General features: G+C 40.7%; 1 protein-coding gene across 1 annotated transcript; it reads right to left on the bottom strand.

Annotated features, from left to right (window-relative positions):
* Positions 1-1,380: 1,380 nt before the first annotated feature.
* On the bottom strand, positions 1,381-13,520 carry arxb (aristaless related homeobox b). The gene is made up of 5 exons (XM_060934928.1): positions 13,361-13,520; positions 9,559-9,973; positions 8,535-8,580; positions 5,274-5,569; positions 1,381-1,621 (listed from the first exon to the last, which is right to left on the bottom strand). Exons 1-5 carry the CDS (start codon positions 13,518-13,520, stop codon positions 1,381-1,383), a joined length of 1,158 nt encoding a protein of 385 aa, XP_060790911.1.
* Between the last annotated feature and the right edge of the window lie 9,929 nt (positions 13,521-23,449).

Raw genomic sequence — 23,449 nt, 5'->3', positions numbered from 1 at the left:
TACCTTCACTCCCCACCAAAACTCATCAACTCCTTTCTCACCCGCAATATCCTGACACTGAAAATGTCCTTTTCCAGAGAGCTTCACGTTGATCGGACAAATAGATTCGTTTGATTCATTTGATTATGCTAATCCCTGCACCTTTTCATGAGCCCTCCCCTGAATAGTGTGTGCGACAAAAGATTGTCTAAGACCTCTTTTCATCGGGAATTAGTATTTATCAGTTCCTGTTATTCATTGCATTGTAGAATGGTACGGTGCAAAAGAAGGTAGTTAGCGATAGAAATCCGCTTCAGTGGCAAAACGCTTCTCTTGTCCGATGAACTGAAATCTATGCGATGACAAATCACTTTATACACCGAACTAATTGGATGATAACTTAAGTATGGAAGAATTACGTTGGTTGGAAGAAGTTCAGGCTTACATGCAAGGGTCATTCATTCCAATATCCACCTTTTGAAATGGACAAAGCAACACCGGAGAATAAAATAAGCTTCTTAATGTGGCTGAAACAAATTTCAACAACGGGGATGGCAGTGGAATTGTTGAGGCTCAGAATCCTGACATGTATATGGGGAAGCCATGGCCTAATGGTTAGAGAAGCAGCTTTGGGACCAAAAGGTTGCTGGTTTGATTCCCTAGACCAGCCGGAATGGCTGAAGTGCCCTTGAGCAAGGCACCTTGCTCCCCAGGCTGTTTTGGGTATGTTGTATGTAGCTCTGGATAAGAGCATCTGCTAAATGCCAGTCATGAAATATAGCATCAATATAAATAACATTATGCTTTCTTAAAAAGCTTTCAACCTGCAGAGTAAGAACAATTTCTTACACCTTGAAGGTTTAATCCTTTTCCTGATTCCCTAATTAGGTATAATTTCAAATAAAAAAAATTATTATAAAGCAATTAAAGGTACAGAAGTCTGGGTTTTGGCCTATCTGGCCTTCCTTCCACTCTGCCTGTTTTAATCAGCTTAAATTGTAAGACAGTACAACTTCACTTCACAGCTTTATTTCCATTATTTTCACATATTTTTGGCTCATTCAGCAGTTAAATAGTGAAATGCAGCTTTGTTCTTCCCTGAACTAAGTTTCCGGCTCACAAGATTTTAAAAAAGCACATATAAAAGATTTTTAATAACACAAGAAGACTTCTTTAAAGCTTTTTTTCTTTTTCCACATATATTCTGTCTATCAATATTTGAATCAATTGTGAAATATACACAACTCTGGTTGACGACCAGTCCCTTTGGCATCGTTTCCATCAGTTAAGCTTCAGCAGTCACAGAGGTCGATTCCTCATGAGGTTTCAAAGAGCTTCTTTTCTTTATGCTGTAGTGCACTTTAGTTTTGGTCTCATGCCTTGGGTGGAGAGAGCGAGGCATTAGGTCTCTTCTTCAGCTGTACTAGCTGTGAGGACTCTGAGCTGGCCGATGTGAGCCGAGTGCTCCTTGGCTTTGAGCCGCAGAGCCGCGATGCTGGATGCACGGCGGTCCACGGGTGAGGATGAGGAGCACAGAGTGGATGAAGATGAGGAAGGAGGATCAGGAATGTGAAGGGGAGGTAGAGTTGGAGTCTCTATGGTGGGAACAGGCAGTCTTTGAAGGGCGAGTGGAGTGAAGAATCTGTGAAAATGTATAAATGTTTTTGGTTAATAAGCATCACAGATAGATGAGGCCAAGAATATAGTAAAGGAGAGCGAGGAGACTTGGGATGAGTTTTCAGCTTTTGTAGATCGGTGAAGTTCTTTGCCGGTCACATGACATTCATATCGCATTAGAGAGTATTGACTATACCCTCTTACCACGACATTAGCGTCTCAGCTTGGAGCATATACTGGCTTTCAAGGATCACTTTTTCTGCCGTTATTTTTTGCAGGGAGACATGAGACATTGAGGGGACATTATGTTGGGAGACTAGGGCCATAGTGAGGAGACATGGAGCAAAAATAAAATACCTAGCTTAATCCTACATGCTTAATTACCTCGCCTACGATGGAGTAAGTGGGGCGAGGTATTGTAATCAGTGCGGTTTGTTTGTTTGTTTATTTGTGTGTCTGTCTGTTAATCTAGTGTCTAGACGGTTACACCGATTGACTTCAAATTTTCAGGATAGGTGGGCAATGGGCCATAGATTACCTGATTACATTTTGGGCATAATTGGGTCAAGGTGAAGGTCAAGGTCACCGGAAAGGTCAACCTTTCGGTCAAAATAACATTTTCCATTATAACTCAAAAACGGTTGCTGATAGACAGATGTGTACTACTATGAGCATATAGGAACTCCCATATGGCCTTTCTTTTGGCACCATGATCTTTGACCTTGAGTGGCCTTGAAAGGTCAAACTCAAGGTCACAGATTTTCAGAGGGCTGTAACTTGAAAATAGTTGATGGTAGACAGATATTTACCATTACCAACTTATAGGAAGTGCCATATGGGCTTTCATTTGGCATCATGACCTTTGACCTTGAATGAGTTTGAAATGTCAAACTCAAGGTCATGGATTTTCATAGGACTAGCCTGACAGCTGATGATTGAGAAATATTACCATTATCAACATATACCGTATTTATCCTAATAAACGCGCCTGGGCGCGATGCAAAACATGAAGGGGGAGCGTCAATTTCGACCCTTAAATGACAAAAATCGAACATGTCAAAATCATCGGAATTTAAAACATTTATTTTGAAACACATGAAAATACAGTTATATGTCCAAAAAGTCAATTAAACAATGTCCAGCTTGTTTATAAGGATAACATTGGTAAGTAAACTATTTGTAGTGACGTCACAATTCACGTCATCGTCGATGTTTATGAGCTCACAAAACAAAATGTCGTCCTCAAAATGATCCTTCACCGCTAGTTTTAAGTTAAAGGTTGTAGAACTGGCAGAGCAGAAATGCAAACACTTAGCTGCAAAAACATTTAATGTTCACCGTAAACGTGTACAAGAGTGGTGCAAACAAAAGGTACGTCTCCACCCGTATTGATATCCGCAGCAGAGTGAATGTCCGTATTTTATACTGTCCATGTTTACTAACGCGATTTCCGGTAAAAAAAATCAGCGGTGAAATTGAACGTCTCTGTTGTGGTTTGTTGGATTTAAAGTTTGTTAAATGAAGAAAATGGTTGGTAAATACTATTCTAGCTCTGAAAATCGTGGAGGCGCGTCAAATAGGGAGGGCGCTTCTATAAGGATAAATACGGTAGGTATAAAATTTGAGAAATATTACCATTATCAACATATAGGTATAAAATAAGTGCTGTTGGGCTTGGTTTGTTTTGCCTGGTAACATTTATTATTTATTATCTTGTAAACTTGTACCATATGAGCTGTATGAACACACAGTGCTGGTACAATGATAGAAAAATGTCAGTTTACCCAAAACCTGACTCAACAAAACCGCTCCATTCTCAAGAAGGAATGAAATAAGTTTAATCCTCATGCAGGGACACGGCCACATTTTTAACAAACAATTTTAAAGTGACGCAGGTTGATGTGCTGGTTCAGGAATCATTTAATCCATTCCCCTTTCTGAATTGTTTGAGCTGATACCCATCCCCATAGCTGGTACGCATCATCTTGTTTCAGTACATTTTATTTCCTAATGCGGGGCGTCCTAACCACGTGTTAGTCTGTTTACAAACTGTTCGCTCAGCAGCCTGTTTGGAAAAGTCACGTGAGGTCATGCGCGGGTCAGAGGTCGCGACCGCGGAGCCATGGCAAACATTGCGGATCGCCCAGATTGAACGAAGACTCCTAAATCAAGACAAAAAAAAAATTATCTTAAGGAAGTATCTGACATTGTCAGAAGCAAAATGCACCAGAAAACAGGAAAGCACAGCAGACAAGCCGAGTAAATATTGCTGGCCAGCTTTCCTGACGGAGGGCCGAAAAGGCAAAAACAAATGTGGCATCTGATGCCAACTTTGCCAAGATGCTGCTGGACAGGTGACTGACAGGCAATGACAGCTTACAAAATAACGCTAATTGGTATCTTTACTTATTACATCAACTTTTATACAGGTTAGAATTTAAATATTCCAAATCTAAACGCACCTGTGAGCTTGAAGGCTCTTGAGCGCTCGCTTCTGTGTCGGACACCGCCGGTTCCGCCATGTTTGTTGCGACCTCACTCATTATAATATTATAATGAGGATAGACTTCGGCCATTTCCGTACCCAAGCGTAAACATTAGCGCGCTGTGTTTTTCCAGCTCATTCGCCGTCACAGCCCCAAGACGGCGTGCAATTCAGCATGTGATTCAAGTATTCAAGTACCTCGGAGTTATTCTAGCGCCAGAGGGTACTATTCATCTTTTTAATATATCAACCGGTGTCACTTTAAACTATTTAATATTTGTAAACCACAAGAAAAAACTGTCACATGATGAACTGTCCCAACTCTCCCTATCTGGATATTTTGGAAAAAGAAAAATCCTTAAATGTTTTATCCCCAAAATTTAAGTTTAATAAATAATACTATATCTGGCAACTCAAGGCTACATACTTTAATTACTAACAAATCCCAAATTCACCAGCGTCCATTACACAACAGAATGGAGGTGGAGGCGAAGTAGAAAATACAAGTTTTGGTTGATAAAATATTGAACTGCACAAACCTTACTGCAGTGTCCAGCTTCGTGTCTCCAAAGGAAGTAGGTTACTGTAAGGAGCGACATCGATCTTCTGATGGAATCTAAAACCTGATTGGTTGAAGTGGGAATACAAACTGTCCCAAGTCTCCCTGCTCTCCCTTACTGTATTTTGACTGGAAGCATATAAACCCTAAAACTTGTTCTGCGTTCCAGTCAAGTCAAGTTTATTTGTATAGCACTTTTAACAACAGACATTGTCCCAAAGCAGCTTTACAGATCTGAATGACGTTCAACTTCAGAGCTCCTTTTTGACTATGAACTACACATTGGAAAATACAAAACAAAACATGGATGCCTTCATGTTCATCTTTTGTTAGCAACAATCTAACTATGATGAGTGACGTATATTTTCAGCAGACTTATAGACTGGACAAACTAATATCTTTGTATGTTGATTAATCAGAGAATTACTCATTTAAATGCAAAGTTATGGTGTTTACTGTTGATACAATGAGCTACCATTTTGATTTGATGTCGTGCTGAAACAGGTTGAAGGGATCTCGGAATTCAGAGCATAGAGTGAGTTTCTTTTTGTTTTTTTTTTCCTAATCAGAAGTCAGAAATTCAGAGTTACAAGTTTAGTCAAATGCTACTAAATAATACTTAAGAAGTCTGACCTTCCAAAGGAGGGGTTGATGAGGGCAGGGTGTCTGAGCATCGCTGCTCCAAGCAGAGAGTAGATTCGGTTTGGGTGTGCAGGGTTTGGGATGGGCTGGGTGAATCCGTGGAGGGAGACAGGCCATCCCGACTCAATGCCTGGGTGCAGGTTGGGGCCAAATGCACCCCCACCTAGATAATGGCATAGAGGCTGTGCTGCAGTGATGGGTCCAGGAAATGGAAGGCCAAGATGGTGATGCTGAACCCCGGCCTTTTCCCTTTTTCTCCATTTTGCACGGCGGTTCTGGAACCAGACCTAAAGGAGACAAAGGTTAATTTGGTTATCATATACTAATAAAATTAGCCAACTGTATTTCAAAAATATATTCGAGCAAATCTTTGGAAGGGGCGGCACAGTGGTGTAGTGGTTAGTGCTGTCGCCTCACAGCAAGAAAGTCCGGGTTCAAGCCCTGTGGCCGGCGAGGGCCTTTCTGTGCAGAGTTTGCATGTTCTCCACGTGGGTTTCCTCTGGGTGCTCCGGTTTCCCCCACAGTCCAAAGACATGCAGGTTAGGTTAACTGGTGACTCTAAATTGACTGTAGGTGTGAATGGTTGTCTATGTGTTGGCCCTGTGATGACCTGGTGACTTGTCCAGGGTGTACCCTGCCTTTTGCCCGCAGTCAGCTGGGATAGGCTCCAGCTTGCCTGTGACCCTGTAGAAGGATAAAGCGGCTTTGGAATGGAACACACTGCAAAAGTGTGAAGCAAATACTATCTTCTTCTTTCAGCTGCTCCCATTAGGGGTCGCCACAGCAGATCTTTTCTGCAAACTTGATTTGGCATAGGTTTTACACCAGATGCCCTTCCTGACGCAGTCATCCCCAATCTATCTGGGCTTGGGACTGGCACCAAGTATGCACCGGCCTGTACAACCCCAAAGGCTGGGCATTTTACCTAACCTGCATGTCTTTGAACTGTGGGGGAAACTAGAGCAAACCCACACAGAAACAGGGAGAACATGCAAACTCCATACAGAAAGGCCCCCATCGGCTATGAGGTTCGAACCTAGAACCTTCTTGCTGTAAGGCGACAGCGCTAACCACTGAACCACCATGCCACCCTGTGAAATAAATATCCCCCCCCCCATTTTTTTTTATTTAGATAACAGAAACAACTTACAACTAGAGGATCTACCGTATCTGTCAAATGTAACTTTAGTGAGTCATAAAGTCAATCTATTCCATTAGCGCAAGTTTCCTAAGTCCAATGAGAGCGCAAACTGGCACAGACAGCTTCATTTATCCACCCTTCAAAAATCCATCTCATTAACAACATCTTAAAGGGGTACCAAATATAATATATACAGTTGCTGATGTGACAAAGTAACGTATTCTTAAGTATTCTATCAAATTTATATACTAGAAAACAACGAAATATCTTGGTAATTGTAAATATAATACTTTATACACTAAACAGCACAAGAGTCACCATTTTTAAAAGACCGTGACGTCAGCGCTACCCACTGCACTAGCGGAACTCTCCGAAATAGAGGAGAGAAGCGTGTAATCATGGCGTCGGGCGCATCAAGTTAAAGCGACAGCTCTGTCGAATCATACGAAGAGATCCCGCAAGACACACTGCAAGCAGGCTATGGCTTAGAAGGGTACCAGTTTGAACCTAGGAGAGGTACTCTCAACTCCGGTGATGAAATAAGAGAAGAAAGCTCGGATGACGGCGAGGATGAGACTGATGCTGACCATGGGCATGGCGAGCGTGGGGCAGAGTGTCTGCGTGCAGGTGACACGGCGTGGTGCTTGTGCGGAAAATGTAACATGGAGTTGCTCATGAGTCCAGCAGAATTTATTTGCCGTAATGAGATAGGCGCCACCCGTGGACTTGCGAAATCGTCGCAAGAGGCAGAAACAGGTATTTCACACGTGCTATTCCCAACCTCAATGAGCCAACACAACTGGGCACATACATACGTCATGAGTGTTACGCAGAGAAAATGAATGTGCATTCTGATTGGATAAAATTAATATCATGGCGGGCTGTTCAAACTGCGGAAATAGTTTGCTCGAGCTACTTTCAAAACACTATAACTTTCCAACCTTAGAACAAAAAACTTTTGTAAGTCTTGAATAAGGTTCGTTAATGTGTGTTTTATTGTTATATTTACTCTATATATTGCCCTCTGTTCCCCTTTAAATGTTGTATATTATATTATCTGTGTTTCAAGAGCAGTAAATGCTGGAACAAATCCCAAAGCACTTATATTTCCTCTCAGAACTCAAATACACAACGTTTAGTAGGCGATGTGCTGTTGTGTGTGGGAGTACTGTCCTGTACTAGACTTTTTTAAAGGAAATGTTCTTGGCTAGGAAAGAAAGTAGCATAAATTGCATAGATATTACATAAAGCAGAAAGACAAAAGGAAAGATAATGAGGAAATCTACTAGATAGGATTCATTTTCTGATTTATAATCCTCCATTTATAAAGACTCACTGCTCAAACCTGGCCAATAACATTAAACGCTCCTTCTGTAATTTCTTAATGTATACACACAGCATAATAGCTTTCAGATATTCCAGCTAGACATGAAGTAAACACTTATGAATACAATGATGATAAAAATGCACTTTTACACATAAAACATTCCTGAATCACATGCATTAAAACTTGTACCATAATTGTTCATAAATTATTCTGAATATAAAATAAGAGCGGCGGCACGGTGGCGTAGTGGTTAGCGCTGTCGCCTCACAGCAAGAAGGTCCGGGTTCGAGCCCCGTGGCCGGCGAGGGCCTTTCTGTGCGGAGTTTGCATGTTCTCCCCGTGTCCGCGTGGGTTTCCTCCGGGTGCTCCGGTTTCCCCCACAGTCCAAAGACATGCAGGTTAGGTTAACTGGTGACTCTAAATTGACCGTAGGTGTGAATGTGAGTGTGAATGGTTGTCTGTGTCTATGTGTCAGCCCTGTGATGACCTGGCAACTTGTCCAGGGTGTACCCCGCCTTTCGCCCATAGTCAGCTGGGATAGGCTCCAGCTTGCCTGCGACCCTGTAGAACAGGATAAAGCGGCTAGAGAGAATGAGATGAGATAAAATAAGAGCGCAAAGTCAGCTGTTGTGTTGCATGGTTCTCAAAGCACTTTTTTTTTGGTTTGGTTTTGTTTCATACACTAGTTTCATAGTGAAAAATATCATAAATAATTATGATGTGGTAAAACTAAGAAAAAAGACAAGATAAGACAAAACAAAAAACAAAACCTAAGTCCACTTACTTGCACGCGTGCTTCTGTCAGGTCGAGCCTCATGGCTAATTCCTCCCTGAAAAATAAATCAAAATAAAAAAATATCAGTGGTTAAAAAGATTTGATTATTAGCGACGTTACAACTTTGACTGTCTCATTTTTTATTGCTGGATTAATTAATTAATTAATTGTCAGGGACCATGTACAACACACATTGAACTCAAATACATGAGAAAAGATGTATTGCACCAGAGTATAGCTTTTAGCTAATTTCCAACCGTAGTCCCTGCAACAGATAGGCACAAGAACAATAAATATCTTAGTATCTATATCTATCTGTCTATTTGTTTTTATTTTATTTTCCACACTGATTAATTCATTGACCATTTTTGATTAAACAATGTATTTATTAAGGAAGCTGGATCAGTTCAGTAAAACACATTTGTGGATCAAATCTATATAAAGTTTATTAGTTAACCCTATGAAAATTCAATAACACAATCCCTAATACTATATTAAGTTACTAAATTGGCATTTTACAATTTGCAGCTCTCTGTTACAATTATTAACTACTCACACGTGTGTAAAACAAACAAATAAATAAACTGCAACACAAATATTTCATTTCGTGCAAAATCCAAATGTCACTGAATATAAATCATAATCTATCTAGCCTATTCATTTAAGACTCGTTTAAGATATAATCATAAATTGTACTCTATCAGGGTTTAAAATGATACTTTATTCCACTTCGTAATTAAACACAGCATGTTCAGTTATTTTTACATTCTTCATTTTCATCTGTATTCAATCCAGATGAACTTCGAATTCAACACTGAGGATTGACCTATGTGTGTTTTTTTCTTTTTACGATACTTAGATGATATTTTAATGCTTCGTATGTCAATAAAAGATGGTGAGACACAAACAGTGCAGGTGAGAGTGAATGTGGTACTGTACTATAATTATTCATTTCACGCTGGTTAGAGGTTAGATCACTCTTAGGTCCATGCAGATGTAAGTAAGTAAGTGATTGCGGTGTGTGTGTGTGTACCTTGTGAACACGTCAGGGTAGTGCGTCTTTTGGAAAGCCCTTTCCAGCTCGTCTAGCTGGTAACTTGTGAATGTAGTCCTGTATCTCCTCTGTTTGCGTCTCAGTGTCCCGTCTTCAGCATCGCTGCTCGGTGACACATACACACCGTCCTCACTGTCCTTCGTGCTTGTGTTTTTGTCTCTCAGTCCGTCCTCATGTCCCGGGCAGAGACGCGTGTCTGCAGGCGCTCTGCTCTCATCCGCCTCTACTTTATCCTGAGCAGCGCTGCTCTTTAGAGAATTGATGAGTTCATGTTCAGGGTAGCAGGAGTTTAGACCAGCTCTGAGCTCCAGCTCGTCTCCTCGCTCTGGACTGAACGGGCGCCGCAGTTTGGGAGGCAGGTGCAGTTCCGTGTGAGGAGGCAGATTTGGCCCAGCTGCACATAGAGCACATGGAGGAGATGTTAAAAAAATTTTTGGAAACGATAATGACCAATAACTGTGACAACACATTTTATTTATTTATTTATTTATTTATTTATTATAACCCCCCCGTTTGGGTTGTGGTGGATCCAGAGCAATTCCAACAACATGAGGCAGAAGAATTCATCCCAGATACAGTGGTGCTTGAAAGTCTGTGAACCTTTTAGAATTTTCTACATTTCTGCATAAATATGACCTAAAACATCATCAGATTTTCACACAAGTCCTAAAAGTAGATAAAGAGAACCCAGTTAAACAAATTAGACAAAAATATTATACTTGGTCATTTATTTATTGAGGAAAATGATCCAATATTACATACCTGTGAGTGGCAAAAGTATGTGAACCTTTGCTTTCAGTATCTGGTGTGACCCCCTCGTGCAGCAATAACTGCAACTAAACGTTTGCGGTAACTGTTGATCAGTCCTGCACACCGGCTTGGAGGAATTTTAGCCCGTTCCTCCGTACAGAACAGCTTCAACTCTGGGATGTCGGTGGGTTTCCTCACATGAACTGCTCGCTTCAGGTCCTTCCACAACATTTCGATTGGATTAAGGTCAGGACTTTGACTTGGCCATTCCAAAACATTAACTTTATTCGTCTTTAACCATTCTTTGTTAGAACGACTTGTGTGCTTGGGGTCGTTGTCTTGCTGCATGACCCACCTTCTCTTGAGATTCAGTTCATGGACAGATGTCCTGACATTTTCCTTTAGAATTCGCTGGTATAATTCAGAATTCATTAATCCTAGAGATTCACATACTTTTGCCAAACACAGATATGTAATACTGGATCATTTTCCTCAATAAATAAATGACCAAGTATAATATTTTTGTCTCATTTGTTTAACTGGGTTCTTTTTATCTACTTTTAGGACTTGTGTGAAAATCTGATGATGTTTTAGGTCATATTTATGCAGAAATATAGAAAATTCTAAAGGGTTCACAAACTTTCAAGCACCACTGTAGGATGTCTGTACATGACAGGGAACCATGCATACACGTTCACACCTAGGGGCAATTTAGTATAGCCAGTGTGCAAATCTGCATGTTTTTGGACACTTGGAGGAAACCAGAGAACCCAGAGGAAACCCGCACAAACACTGGTGAGAACATGCAATCAGAACCAAATTGAACTGAAGACCCTGGTATATGTGGCGGCACGGTGGTGTAGTGGTTAGCGCTGTCACCTCACAGTAAGAAGGTCCGGGTTCAAGTCCCGTGGCCGGCGAGGGCCTTTCTGTGCGGAGTTTGCATGTTGTCCGCGTGGGTTTCCTCCGGGTGCTCCGGTTTCCCCCATAGTCCAAAGGCATGCAGGTTAGGTTAACTGGTGACTCTAAATTGACCGTGAGTGTGAATGGTTGTCTGTGTCTATGTGTCAGCCCTGTGATGACCTGGCAACTTGTCCAGGGTGTACCCCGCCTTTTGCCCGTAGTCAGCTGGGATAGGCTCCAGCTTGCCTGCGACCCTGTAGAACAGGATAAAGCGGCTAGAGATAATGAGATGAGATGAGACCCTGGTATAGTATTTCATATAAAATCAGCAATATTTAACAAAAGAAGTCCATGTTTCACTAGTTTGAAAGATGGTTTGATATAATGGATTTATCAGGTTTGTTTTTTGTTTGTTTGTTTACACCAAGCCAAGGATATATTTCCGCCTCACACCCTGGTGTTCCGAGGACTGACTCCGGATCCCACCACCAAGATGCAGCTATCATTGAAGAATGAATGAATGAATGAATGAATGAATGAATGAAAGAAAAAATATACAAACCTAATTAGTTTATTATTTTCACACAATTATGAGAACTGAATACAGATATAGGCATATCTATTGTTTGTTTGGTTGTTTTTTTTTAAATGTAATACATATTTAGACTGTATAAAAGTTTTTGGGATGTGCAAAGAAATGCTGTTGACCAAAGATGCCTTCAAACGTAACGAAATTAAATGTTTATTCGTTAAGAAAATATAAAGAGCAGTAAGCATTAATCAATGAAACAAAGTCAATATTTGGTGTGATTTTAAAAAAATAGTCTCAGGTACGATGTGTGCGGATTTATAAGGAAATGTGCTGAAAGTTTTACTGAACATCTTACAGACTTAAATTACATTGTTACATTCTCGATTTAACATTTTAATTTTTTGTTTTTCAATTTTAATATGTCTTATATGATATAAGACATATTAAAATTGAAAAACAAAAAATTAAAATGTTGTTAAATCAACCTTTGATCTTTTTGATCTAATGATATATAATTGATATTGACCTATAATAGTAGTTTAATGTTTGGGTTTTTATATTTTTATTTTAGATCTTTTATTAGTGTGAATGTATTTATTACGAGGCTTTGACTCATTGTACATATCGAAGATAAATAAAGCTATGATTGATTGATTGATTAATTGACAGAACCAGACACACACTTCTTACTTTTGCAGCAAAACCCAGCAACCTTCATTATGGTTGTTTAATTTAATTTATTATTATTAATTGGGCGGCACGGTGGTGTAGTGGTTAGCGCTGTTGCCTCACAGCAAGAAGGTCCGGGTTCGAGCCACAGGGCCTTTCTGTGTGGAGTTTGCATGTTCTCCCCGTGTCCACGTGGGTTTCCTCCGGGTGCTCCGGTTTCCCCCACAGTCCAAAGACATGCAGGTTAGGTTAACTGGTGACTCTAAATTGAGCGTAGGTGTGAATGTGAGTGTGAATGGTTGTCTGTGTCTATGTGTCAGCCCTGTGATGACCTGGTGACTTGTCCAGGGTGTACCCCGCCTTTCGCCCGTAGTCAGCTGGGATAGGCTCCAGCTTGCCTGCAACCCTGTAGAACAGGATAAAGCGGCTAGAGATAATGAGATGAGATTTGATTTTGTGCTGGAAAACTAAAAATGTTTTTGCAGGCTACTGACTAGAAGTCAGACAAGAAAAATCAATAACAAAGCTTTTACTGCAAAAAAGAAGTGGGATGCTATAGACTTTTGCACAGTATATGATGGAGATACTTCACAAGATGCTGGAGATTCAGTCCTTTCACAAAGTTATTGCACGCTTGAGTACATTACGGTAGTTTTACGACGGTCCCTAAGTAGGTAGCTGCACAGTAATGATAGACTGCTTAATTTATGTTAAACAAACAAATAAAGGAACATAATCTTGACATAACCTTTAGTCTATTGTGCAATTTCATGTGATCTGGCTGAAACTGTAGCTCATGGTTATTAATAGGTTCCAGGTTCCAGTTTGCCAGCTTGTGGAGCAGAACCCAGTGCCACACCAGCAGGCTGTTAAAGTGTTCAATCAGCTCTCATGAAATGAAATGAAATGAAATGAAATGATGCGCACCTGGGTGTTCCTCTGTCCGAAGTGCTGCTGTCAGACTTTGCATCCCGAGGAGCCTGACTTTGAGAGGACTTCTTCTCAGGAGACTTTCAATGCAGTAATTAGAGAATAAAGTGGGCGGCTTGCACTGGTCCCGGATTCCCTCTCCAGCCTGCGCGCTCATTTCTGCGCCTCTCATGGACGGGATGGGGAGGTTCCGGGTCTCTGTGGTTCTGTTTCTCCACACTGATGCTCTCACTCCCATTTGTAGGCTAGTGATGTTTCAGCTTCCCGCTGCTCTTCCTCTGATTGGCCACCGAGAGAAAGGCTCGATTCCTTGAGCTCGATTTCAATCATCACATTCATGATGATAATGGACAGCAGTGTGTGTGTGAGAGAGAGAGAGAGAGAGAGAGAGAGAGAGAGAGTGTGTGAGTGAGAGAGAGAGAGAGAGAGAGAGAGAGAGAGAGTGCGTGTGAGAGAGACAGTGTGTGTGTGTGTGTGTGTGTGAGAGAGAGAGAGAGAGAGAGAGAGTGTGAGTGAGAGAGAGACAAGTGTGAGAGAGTGTGTGTGAGAGAGAGACAGTGTGAGAGTGTGTGTGTGAGAGAGTGTGAATGTGAGAGAGAGAGATTGTGTGTGTGTGTGTGTGTGTGTGTGTGTGTGTGTGTGTGTGTGTGTGTGTGAGAGTGTGTGAAAGAGAGAGACAGTGTGTGTGTGTGTGTGTGTGTGTGAGAGAGAGAGATTTTTGTGTGTGTGTGTGTGTGTGTGTGTGTGTGTGAAAGAGAGAGACAGAGAGAGATTGTGTGTGAGAGAGTGTGTGTGTCTGTGTCTGTGTGTGAGAGACAGAGAGAGAGAGTGTGTGAGAGAGACAGAGAGAGATTGTGTGTGTGTGAGAGAGAGAGAAAGTGTGTGTGTGTGTGTGTGTGTGTGTGTGTGTGTGTGTGTGTGTGTGTGTGTGTGTGTGTGTGTGAAAGAGAGAGAGAAAGACAGAGAGAGATTGTGTGTGTGAGAGAGAAAGACAGAGAGAGATTGTGTGTGTGTGTGTGTGTGTGTGTGTGTGTGTGTGTGTGTGTGTGTGTGTGTGTGTGTGTGTGTGTGTGAAAGAGAGAGAGAGAGATTGTGTGTGTGTGTGTGTGTGTGTGTGTGTGTGTGTGTGTGTGAGAGAGAGAGAGAGAGAGAGAGAGAGAGAGAGAGTGTGTCTGTGTGTGAGAGACAGAGAGAGAGAGTGTGTGAGAGAGACAGAGAGAGATTGTGTGTGTGTGAGAGAGAGAGAAAGTGTGTGTGTGTGTGTGTGTGTGTGTGTGTGTGTGTGTGTGTGTGTGTGTGTGTGTGAAAGAGAGAGAGAAAGACAGAGAGAGATTGTGTGTGTGAGAGAGAAAGACAGAGAGAGATTGTGTGTGTGTGTGTGTGTGTGTGTGTGTGTGTGTGTGTGTGTGTGTGTGTGTGTGTGTGTGAAAGAGAGAGAGAGAGATTGTGTGTGTGTGTGTGTGTGTGTGTGTGTGTGTGTGAGAGAGAGAGAGAGAGAGAGAGAGTGTGTGTGTGTGTGTGAGAGAGAGAGGTCTGAAAAATGAGGAAGAAACCTCGAGAGGAACCAGACTCAGAAGGGAACCCATCCTCATTTGGGTGATAACAGACACTGTGATTATAACATTTTTAACAGTTTTAACATGAAGTCTGTTTCGTTGATGTTATAACTCTTCATTAAAGGAAACTTGAATGCAAAACTGTTCATGACAACTGCAGTCCTAAAGTTAGCGAGTCAACTGTAGTCCTCAGCCATAAATGCATTACTGTAAGTGTCCAGAGTGTCTTCCAAGTGTGACTTTCAACTGTCACGCTTGGAAGACGAGGAGCAGAAGAGTTCAGCATCTCGATCTCAGGATTGACATGTAACTCAGAAGGACAGACAGAGTGGGGGGAGGAGAGAAAAAGAGAAAGAGAGAGACCACAGGTTGTTAGGTATGCCCAATGTCACCTGAATAAGTAGGAACAGTGTACATTTTGCGCTGAGTGCAAGCAGAGACTGGCAAAACTAACTAACAGAACTTGCTCAGGTACTGTGGCACGAGACCATTCAGTGCTTTAAAGGTCAATAGTAGTACAAAAAAAAACATTCTGACTTTGGGTTCAATATTATTCTATAATTCTTTCCAATGAAAGTATAGTGTAGATATTTTGTCAATAAGGCATCCTGGTGCCCTGTGTCTGGCTGGAGTCTCGTCACATCACCCCTGTGGAGTTCGACCCCGCATGGACAGTTGAAAGTCACACTTGGAAGACGCTCTGGACGTTTACAGTAATGCATTTATGGCTGAGGACTACAGTTGACTTGCTAACTTTAGGACTCCAGTTGTCATGAGTCATTGAGTTTTGCACTCAAGCTTCTATGAAGTTTATAACTTCAACAAAACAGACTTCATGTTAAAACTATAATGATTTTCCTGGTTACACAGTTATACTTTGTGACTACTGTATATAGGACACAGTTATAGAAGCGAGTTATTTATAATCATGCTATCTGTTATCACTGAAATGAGGATGGGTTCCCTTTTGAGTCTGGTTCCTCTCGAGGTTTCTTCCTCGTGCCGTCTGAGGGAGTTTTTCCTTGCCACCGTCGCCACAGGCTTCATCATTGGGGATAGATTAGGGATAAAATTAGCTCATGTTTAAAGTCTTTAATTTTCTGTAAAGCTGCTTTGTGACAATGTCTGTTGTAATAAGTGCTATACAAATAAACTTGACTTGATATTTTTGTCGCATTGTTTTGATCCATTCTCAGAAAAAAAAATAGGGCACCCTTACCTTTGATACCTTTTATTAAGGTAAAAAAGGACTTAAAACATTTCTTTTAAGCAGAACACATAACTTTTAATTATGACTTATGTCTGCTTATTTTTATGATGTTTTATGTTGTTTTTATCTGCCTTTTTTTAATGATGTTTTTACATCATTGTTTTTATTATGGAATGGTTTACCATCAAATGTCAAAGGTGCTAGGAGTAAATCTCAGTTCAAATATCTAGTTAAAAAGTTTTTATTTCAAAGTCTTAACAGACAAGAATCCAATCATTTTGTATTTTATTAAATGTAATTTTCCACTTTTAATATATCTCTCTATTTACGGGTACCTATTGATAACTATTTTTTCTTGGTGCTAGTGAACTATTTTATGTGTTTTTTATTTTTATAATGGACCACAATGGAAATAAGTACATTTATTTTTTTCGTGGTCTGGTTTCCATCAAATCCCACGCTCTGATTGGCTGGTGAGCAGGTCTGTATCCTACAATACGAACACCAGTTACAGACCCCGGTTATGGACCTCTGGCGACTCACTCATTCACAACAACAACAAACGTGGTAGCAATTTTTATCAACATTTATTTTTGCATTTCTCAGGAGAATAGCATTAATTTTACATCATGAATAGCGATAACAACAGTGTTCACAGCAAAAGCGAGTTTTACTACCCTGAGGAAGAAGAAATAAAAGAAAACATTTCAGGAGAAAGCTAAAAACCTGTAACTGTTGCTAACGCCGAGCAAAAACATGGCTGAATCCTGAATGACTCCTATTTGTATAAATAGGGGACTACATAGGTGGCAAAATGTAGGTTTTTTTTCCTGCCATGGAAGTGCACTTGTATACCGAGGAGGAAGCCATTTGCATGACAGCCGTGAATGAGGATTCAAAATGGCGGCTCGCCTCGGCTCGGTTTTCCTTTTCGGGCGCTCTCATTTTCTGTTAAAATTTGGTAAAGAAAAAAATAAATATATTATTTACCAGCTTAAGGTCGGTCCGTATGGTGAAATACCATGACCTCGGCCTTGAATACTGACCTCGGCCCAGAGGGCCTCGCTCAGTATTTTCAAGACCTCGGTCACGGTATTTCACGATACGGACCTCCCAGCTGGGAAATAACATATATGTACTTTCTTATATCATCCATATATGATGTTATTTGCACTAACATTTCTAAAATCACTAAAATCAAAATTATGGGGCAGCACGGTGGTGTAGTGGTTAGCGCTGTTGCCTCACAGCAAGAAGATCCGGGTTCGAGCCCCGTGGCCGGCGAGGGCCTTTCTGTGCGGAGTTTGCATGTTGTCCGCGTGGGTTTGCTCTGGTTTCCCCCACAGTCCAAAGACATGCAGGTTAGGTTAACTGGTGACTCTAAATTGACCGTAGGTGTGAGTGTGAATGGTTGTCTGTGTCTATGTGTCAGCCCTGTGATGACCTGGCGACTTGTCCAGGGTGTACTCCGCCTTTCGCCCGTAGTCAGCTGGGATAGGCTCCAGCTTGCCTGCGACCCTGTAGAACAGGATAAAGTGGCTAGAGATAATGAGATGAGATGAATACCTTTTGTGCTTCTAATACCTTTAATAGGCTATGTAGCCTTTAGTCTGTCACCTGGAAACATATCGGCTATACAGGACTAGCACCTTTAAAAAAAAAAAAAGTGATTTTTTAAAAAAATAATTCAGTGGTTACATTTTAGAGTAGTTTAAAGCATCTTTCTAGGTTAAATAAATAAATAAATAAATGCTAAAGGTACTAAAAGTGTGCCCCTGATATAGCACTGCCCTACTGACAAGAAAAAGTGAACTTTCTTCTTCTTTTTTCTGAAGTGACATGAATTTGATGAATAGGCTTATCTTGGCTGCAGTAAAGTCATCATTTTGTTGTATTACAGTGTCAGATTGTTATGTCTAGCATTTTCCATTTGTGAACACACACACACACACACACACTGCAAATGCAAATCTGGAAGACGGAAAAAGGAAACAGAGGAAGCAGAGAGGGGAAGGATGCTTATAAATGAAGCAGAGTCATGTATGATGAACAGGATACCCCCCCAATAAATAAATAAATAAATGAGAAATTGATCATATGTCAAATCTGCTTCAATGAAGCATGCAGGTAGGAAAGAAAATATACAAATTACACATATATATATATATATATATATATTTTTTTTTTTTTTTTTTTTTTTTCCAGTATTAAGATTCAGTGTCAAGATTTTTTTTTTTAAATTTCTTACTGCTTGCACTGTCAGAAATAGGGGTACAGTAGGATTCCATTTCTGTCTCCTAAGGTACACTAATGTACCCCCCAGGGCTCATTATTGGACTTCAGGGTAGCTATGTGTAACTTTTTAGGGTCAAAAAGGTGCATATATGTTCCCAAGCAGTATATAAAAGGTACAAATAAGTACTTTAGAGGGTACTGCTCCAGTGACAAGCCATTGTACCCTTGAAGGTACAATAATGTACAACCCCGATTCCAAAAAAGTTGGGACAAAGTACAAATTGTAAATAAAAATGGAATGCAATGATGTGGAAGTTTCAAAATTCCATATTTTATTCAGAATAGAACATAGATTACATATCAAATGTTTAAACTGAGAAAATTTTATCATTTAAAGAGAAAAATTAGGTGATTTTAAATTTCATGACAACAACACATCTCAAAAAAGTTGGGACAAGGCCATGTTTCCCACTGTGAGACATCCCCTTTTCTCTTTACAACAGTCTGTAAACGTCTGGGGACTGAGGAGACAAGTTGCTCAAGTTTAGGGATAGGAATGTTAACCCATTCTTGTCTAATGTAGGATTCTAGTTGCTCAACTGTCTTAGGTCTTTTTTGTCGTATCTTCTGTTTTATGATGCGCCAAATGTTTTCTATGGGTGAAAGATCTGGACTGCAGGCTGGCCAGTTCAGTACCCGGACCCTTCTTCTACGCAGCCATGATGCTGTAATTGATGCAGTATGTGGTTTGGCATTGTCATGTTGGAAAATGCAAGGTCTTCCCTGAAAGAGACGTCGTCTGGATGGGAGCATATGTTGCTCTAGAACCTGGATATACCTTTCAGCATTGATGGTGTCTTTCCAGATGTGTAAGCTGCCCATACCACATGCACTAATGCAACCCCATACCATCAGAGATGCAGGCTTCTGCATGGAGCGCTGATAACAACTTGGGTCGTCCTTCTCCTCTTTAGTCCGAATGACACGGCGTCCCTGATTTCCATAAAGAACTTCAAATTTTGATTCGTCTGACCACAGAACAGTTTTCCACTTTGCCACAGTCCATTTTAAATGAGCCTCGGCCCAGAGAAGACGTCTGCGCTTCTGGATCATGTTTAGATACGGCTTCTTCTTTGAACTATAGAGTTTTAGCTGGCAACGGCGGATGGTACGGTGAATTGTGTTCACAGATAATGTTCTCTGGAAATATTCCTGAGCCCATTTTGTGATTTCCAATACAGAAGCATGCCTGTATGTGATGCAGTGCCGTCTAAGGGCCCGAAGATCACGGGCACCCAGTATGGTTTTCTGGCCTTGACCCTTACGCACAGAGATTCTTCCAGATTCTCTGAATCTTTTGATGATATTATGCACTGTAGATGATGATATGTTCAAACTCTTTGCAATTTTACACTGTCGAACTCCTTTCTGATATTGCTCCACTATTTGTCGGCGCAGAATTAGGGGGATTGGTGATCCTCTTCCCATCTTTACTTCTGAGAGCCGCTGCCACTCCAAGACGCTCTTTTTATACCCAGTCATGTTAATGACCTATTGCCAATTGACCTAATGAGTTGCAATTTGGTCCTCCAGCTGTTCCTTTTTTGTACCTTTAACTTTTCCAGCCTCTTATTGCCCCTGTCCCAACTTTTTTGAGATGTGTTGCTGTCATGAAATTTCAAATGAGCCAATATTTGGCATGAAATTTCAAAATGTCTCACTTTTGACATTTGATATGTTGTCTATGTTCTATTGTGAATACAATATCAGTTTTTGAGATTTGTAAATTATTGCATTCCGTTTTTATTTACAATTTGTACTTTGTCCCAACTTTTTTGGAATTGGGGTTGTACTTTGTTTTGTGAGAGTGTACAATTTGTATTTTCTTTCACATCTTATACAATTTTTACTCTGTACTTGAGTTGCTCCAACACCTGGAAGTCTCCTCATGGGGCTCAATAAAGGAATATCTTATTTCACGGTGGTGTAGTGGTTAGCCCTGTCCCCTCACAGCAAGAAGGTCCTGGGTTCTAGCCCAGCGGCTGGTGAGGGCCTTTCTGTGTGGAGTTTGCATGTTCTCCCTGTGTCTGCGTGGGTTTCCTCCGGGTGCTCCAGTTTCCCCGACAGTCCAAAGACATGCGGTTAGGATTAATATGGGACGGCCTTGGGCTGAGGTGCCCTCACTCCCAACTGCTCCCTGGGTGCTGTTAGCATGGCTGCCCACTGCTCTGGGCATGTGTGTGTTCACTGCTTCAGATGGGTTAAATGCAGAGAATAATTTCACAAGTGTGTGATGAATAAAGTTGTGCTTTCTTTCTTTTTTTCTATATTAAAAAAAAGATGTCTTTTTTCTATTTGTGAGCAAAATAACCTTATGTAGGCTAGGAAAAAAATACAGAGAAATATGTCCTATATCACAGATGCATTACATAAAACAACACATCATATGTTTGGTCGTGACAAACTTATTTGTTAAAAGAAACCTATCACTAATTCTGATGAAATGAGTTCATTTTGAAAATTTTGAAAGTATGTTGCTTTGGTTACTGTAGTGATTTTTAGACATTAATAAGTGGAGTGTTCACTGGGATTAAAAAAAAAGACTGATATGGTGCAAACATGATTAATGTAATGAACACACAGTGTGGCTGGACTGAATAGTGTAGTGATATTAGTGAGTGTGGTGTGTCACCGCCCCCTACTGTTTAAAGTGTGGTATCTCCACTTACTCCAGAAATGTGTAACACTAACAACCTTCCAGAAAATAACTAAAGGGTCTGGATCTTAAGCTGTGTGTCAAATGCATGTGTTTATACACAATGGAGTGACACACTCAGGCTTATCATGAAATCAGGAGCTCATGCATGGACTATTTATTCTAAAGAAATGCATTTTTTGTTGTTGGTCTGGATTTCTAGCATTACTCTAGAATGTTTTTCGCAAATTGATATTATTTTGATATCAGTGTATGAAAATACACTGCATTCTTTCTTGACATCCACACATTTTTCTGTAACATTTAATTTTGTCTTGAGCAATGAAATCTGTTGTGGAAACTCTCTCAAGCAAAAATATTCCAAAGTCAAGGACTTTGCAGATAGATAGACTTTTTGATATCAATAACAAAAGCTGAGTCAGTCTGCAGTGATCTGTTTCAGAATCATAAAGCTTTCATTTTTATAGAGCTCTAACATAGTGTTTTAAGAGTCAAGTCAAGTTTATTTGTATAGCGCTTTTAACAATAGACATTGTCCCAAAGCAGCTTTACAGAATTTGAATGACTTAAGATATGAGCTAATTTTATCCCTAATCTATCCCCAATTATCAAGCCTGTGGCGACGGTGGCAAGGAAAAACTCCCTCAGATGACATGAAGAAGAAACCTCGAGAGGAACCAGACTCAAAAGGGAACCCATCCTCATTTGGGCAACAACAGACAACATGACTATAACATTAACAGTTTTAACATGAAGTCTGTTTTGTTGATGTTATAAACTCTTCATTGATGGAAACTTGAGTGCAAGACTGTTCATGACAACTGCAGTCCTAAAGTTAGCGAGTCAACTGTAGTCCTCAGCCATAAATGCATTACTGTAAGAGTCCAGAGCGTCTTCCAAGTGTGACTTTCAACTGTCCATATGGGGCCGTCCTCTACAGGAGCGACGTGATGAGACTCCAGCCAGACGTTGGGCATCAGGATGGATCAGGCAGGTCCGAGGAGCAGAACTGGTCAGCATTTCGATCCCAGGATTGACATGTAACTCAGACAATTTAACAATTTTCATGAATTCTGATTGGCTCACACATCACACCACACACACCATACTTGACCTCTTTTGCACCAATATTTTCTATTGGGCCACATATACAGTGGTGCTTGAAAGTTTGTGAACCCTTTAGAATTTTCTATATTTCTGCATAAATATGACCTAAAACATCATCAGATTTTCACACAAGTACTAAAAGTAGATTAAGAGAACCCAGTTAAACAAATGAGACAAAAATATTATACTTGGTCATTTATTTATTGAGGAAAATGATCCAATATTACATATCTGTGAGTGGCAAAAGTATGTGAACCTTTGCTTTCAGTATCTGGTGTGACCCCCTTGTGCAGCAATAACTGCAACTAAACATTTGCGGTAACTGTTGATCAGTCCTGCACACCGGCTTGGAGGAATTTTAGCCCATTCCTCTGTACAGAACAGCTTCAACTCTGGGATGTTGGTGGGTTTCCTCACCTGAACTGCTCACTTCAGGTCCTTCCACAACATTTCCATTGGATTAAGGTCAGGACTTTGACTTGGCCATTCCAAAACATTCACTTTATTCTTCTTTAACCATTCTTTGGTAGAATGACTTGTGTGCTTAGGGTCGTTGTCTTGCTGCATGACCCACCTTCTCTTGAGATTCAGTTCATGGACAGATGTCCTGACATTTTCCTTTAGAATTCACTGGTATAATTCAGAATTCATTGTTCCATCAATGATGGCAAGCCGTCCTGGCCCAGATGCAGCAAAACAGGCCCAAACCATGATACTACCACCACCATGTTTCACAGATGGGATAAGGTTCTTATTCTGGAATGCAGTGTTTTCCTTTCTTCAAACATAGCACTTCTCATTTAAACCAAAAAGTTCTATTTTGGTCTCATCCGTCCACAAAACAGTTTTCCAATAGCCTTCTGGCTTGTCCACGTGATCTCGAGCAAACTGCAGATGAGCAGCAATGTTCTTTTTGGAGAGCAGTGGCTTTCTCCTTGCAACCCTGCCATGCACACCATTGTTGTTGTGTTCTCCTGATGGTGGACTCATAAACATTAACATTAGCCAATGTGAGAGAGGCCTTCAGTTGCTTAGAAGTTACCCTGGGGTCTTTTGTGACCTCACCGACAATTATACACGCCTTGCTCTTGGAGTGATTTTGTTGGTTGACCACTCCTGAGGAGGGTAACAATGGTCTTAAATTTCCTCCATTTGTATACAATCTGTCTGACTGTGGATTGGTGGAGTCCAAACTCTTTAGAGATGGTTTTGTAACCTTTTCCAGCCTGATGAGCATCAACAACGCTTTTTCTGAGGTCCTC

The sequence above is a fragment of the Neoarius graeffei genome, chromosome 12, assembly GCF_027579695.1.
Source record: "Neoarius graeffei isolate fNeoGra1 chromosome 12, fNeoGra1.pri, whole genome shotgun sequence".
In the NCBI taxonomy this organism is placed as follows: Eukaryota; Metazoa; Chordata; class Actinopteri; order Siluriformes; family Ariidae; genus Neoarius; species Neoarius graeffei.
The sequence above is the reverse complement of the archived record's forward strand: the minus strand, read 5'-3'. Positions and strand labels throughout refer to the sequence as shown.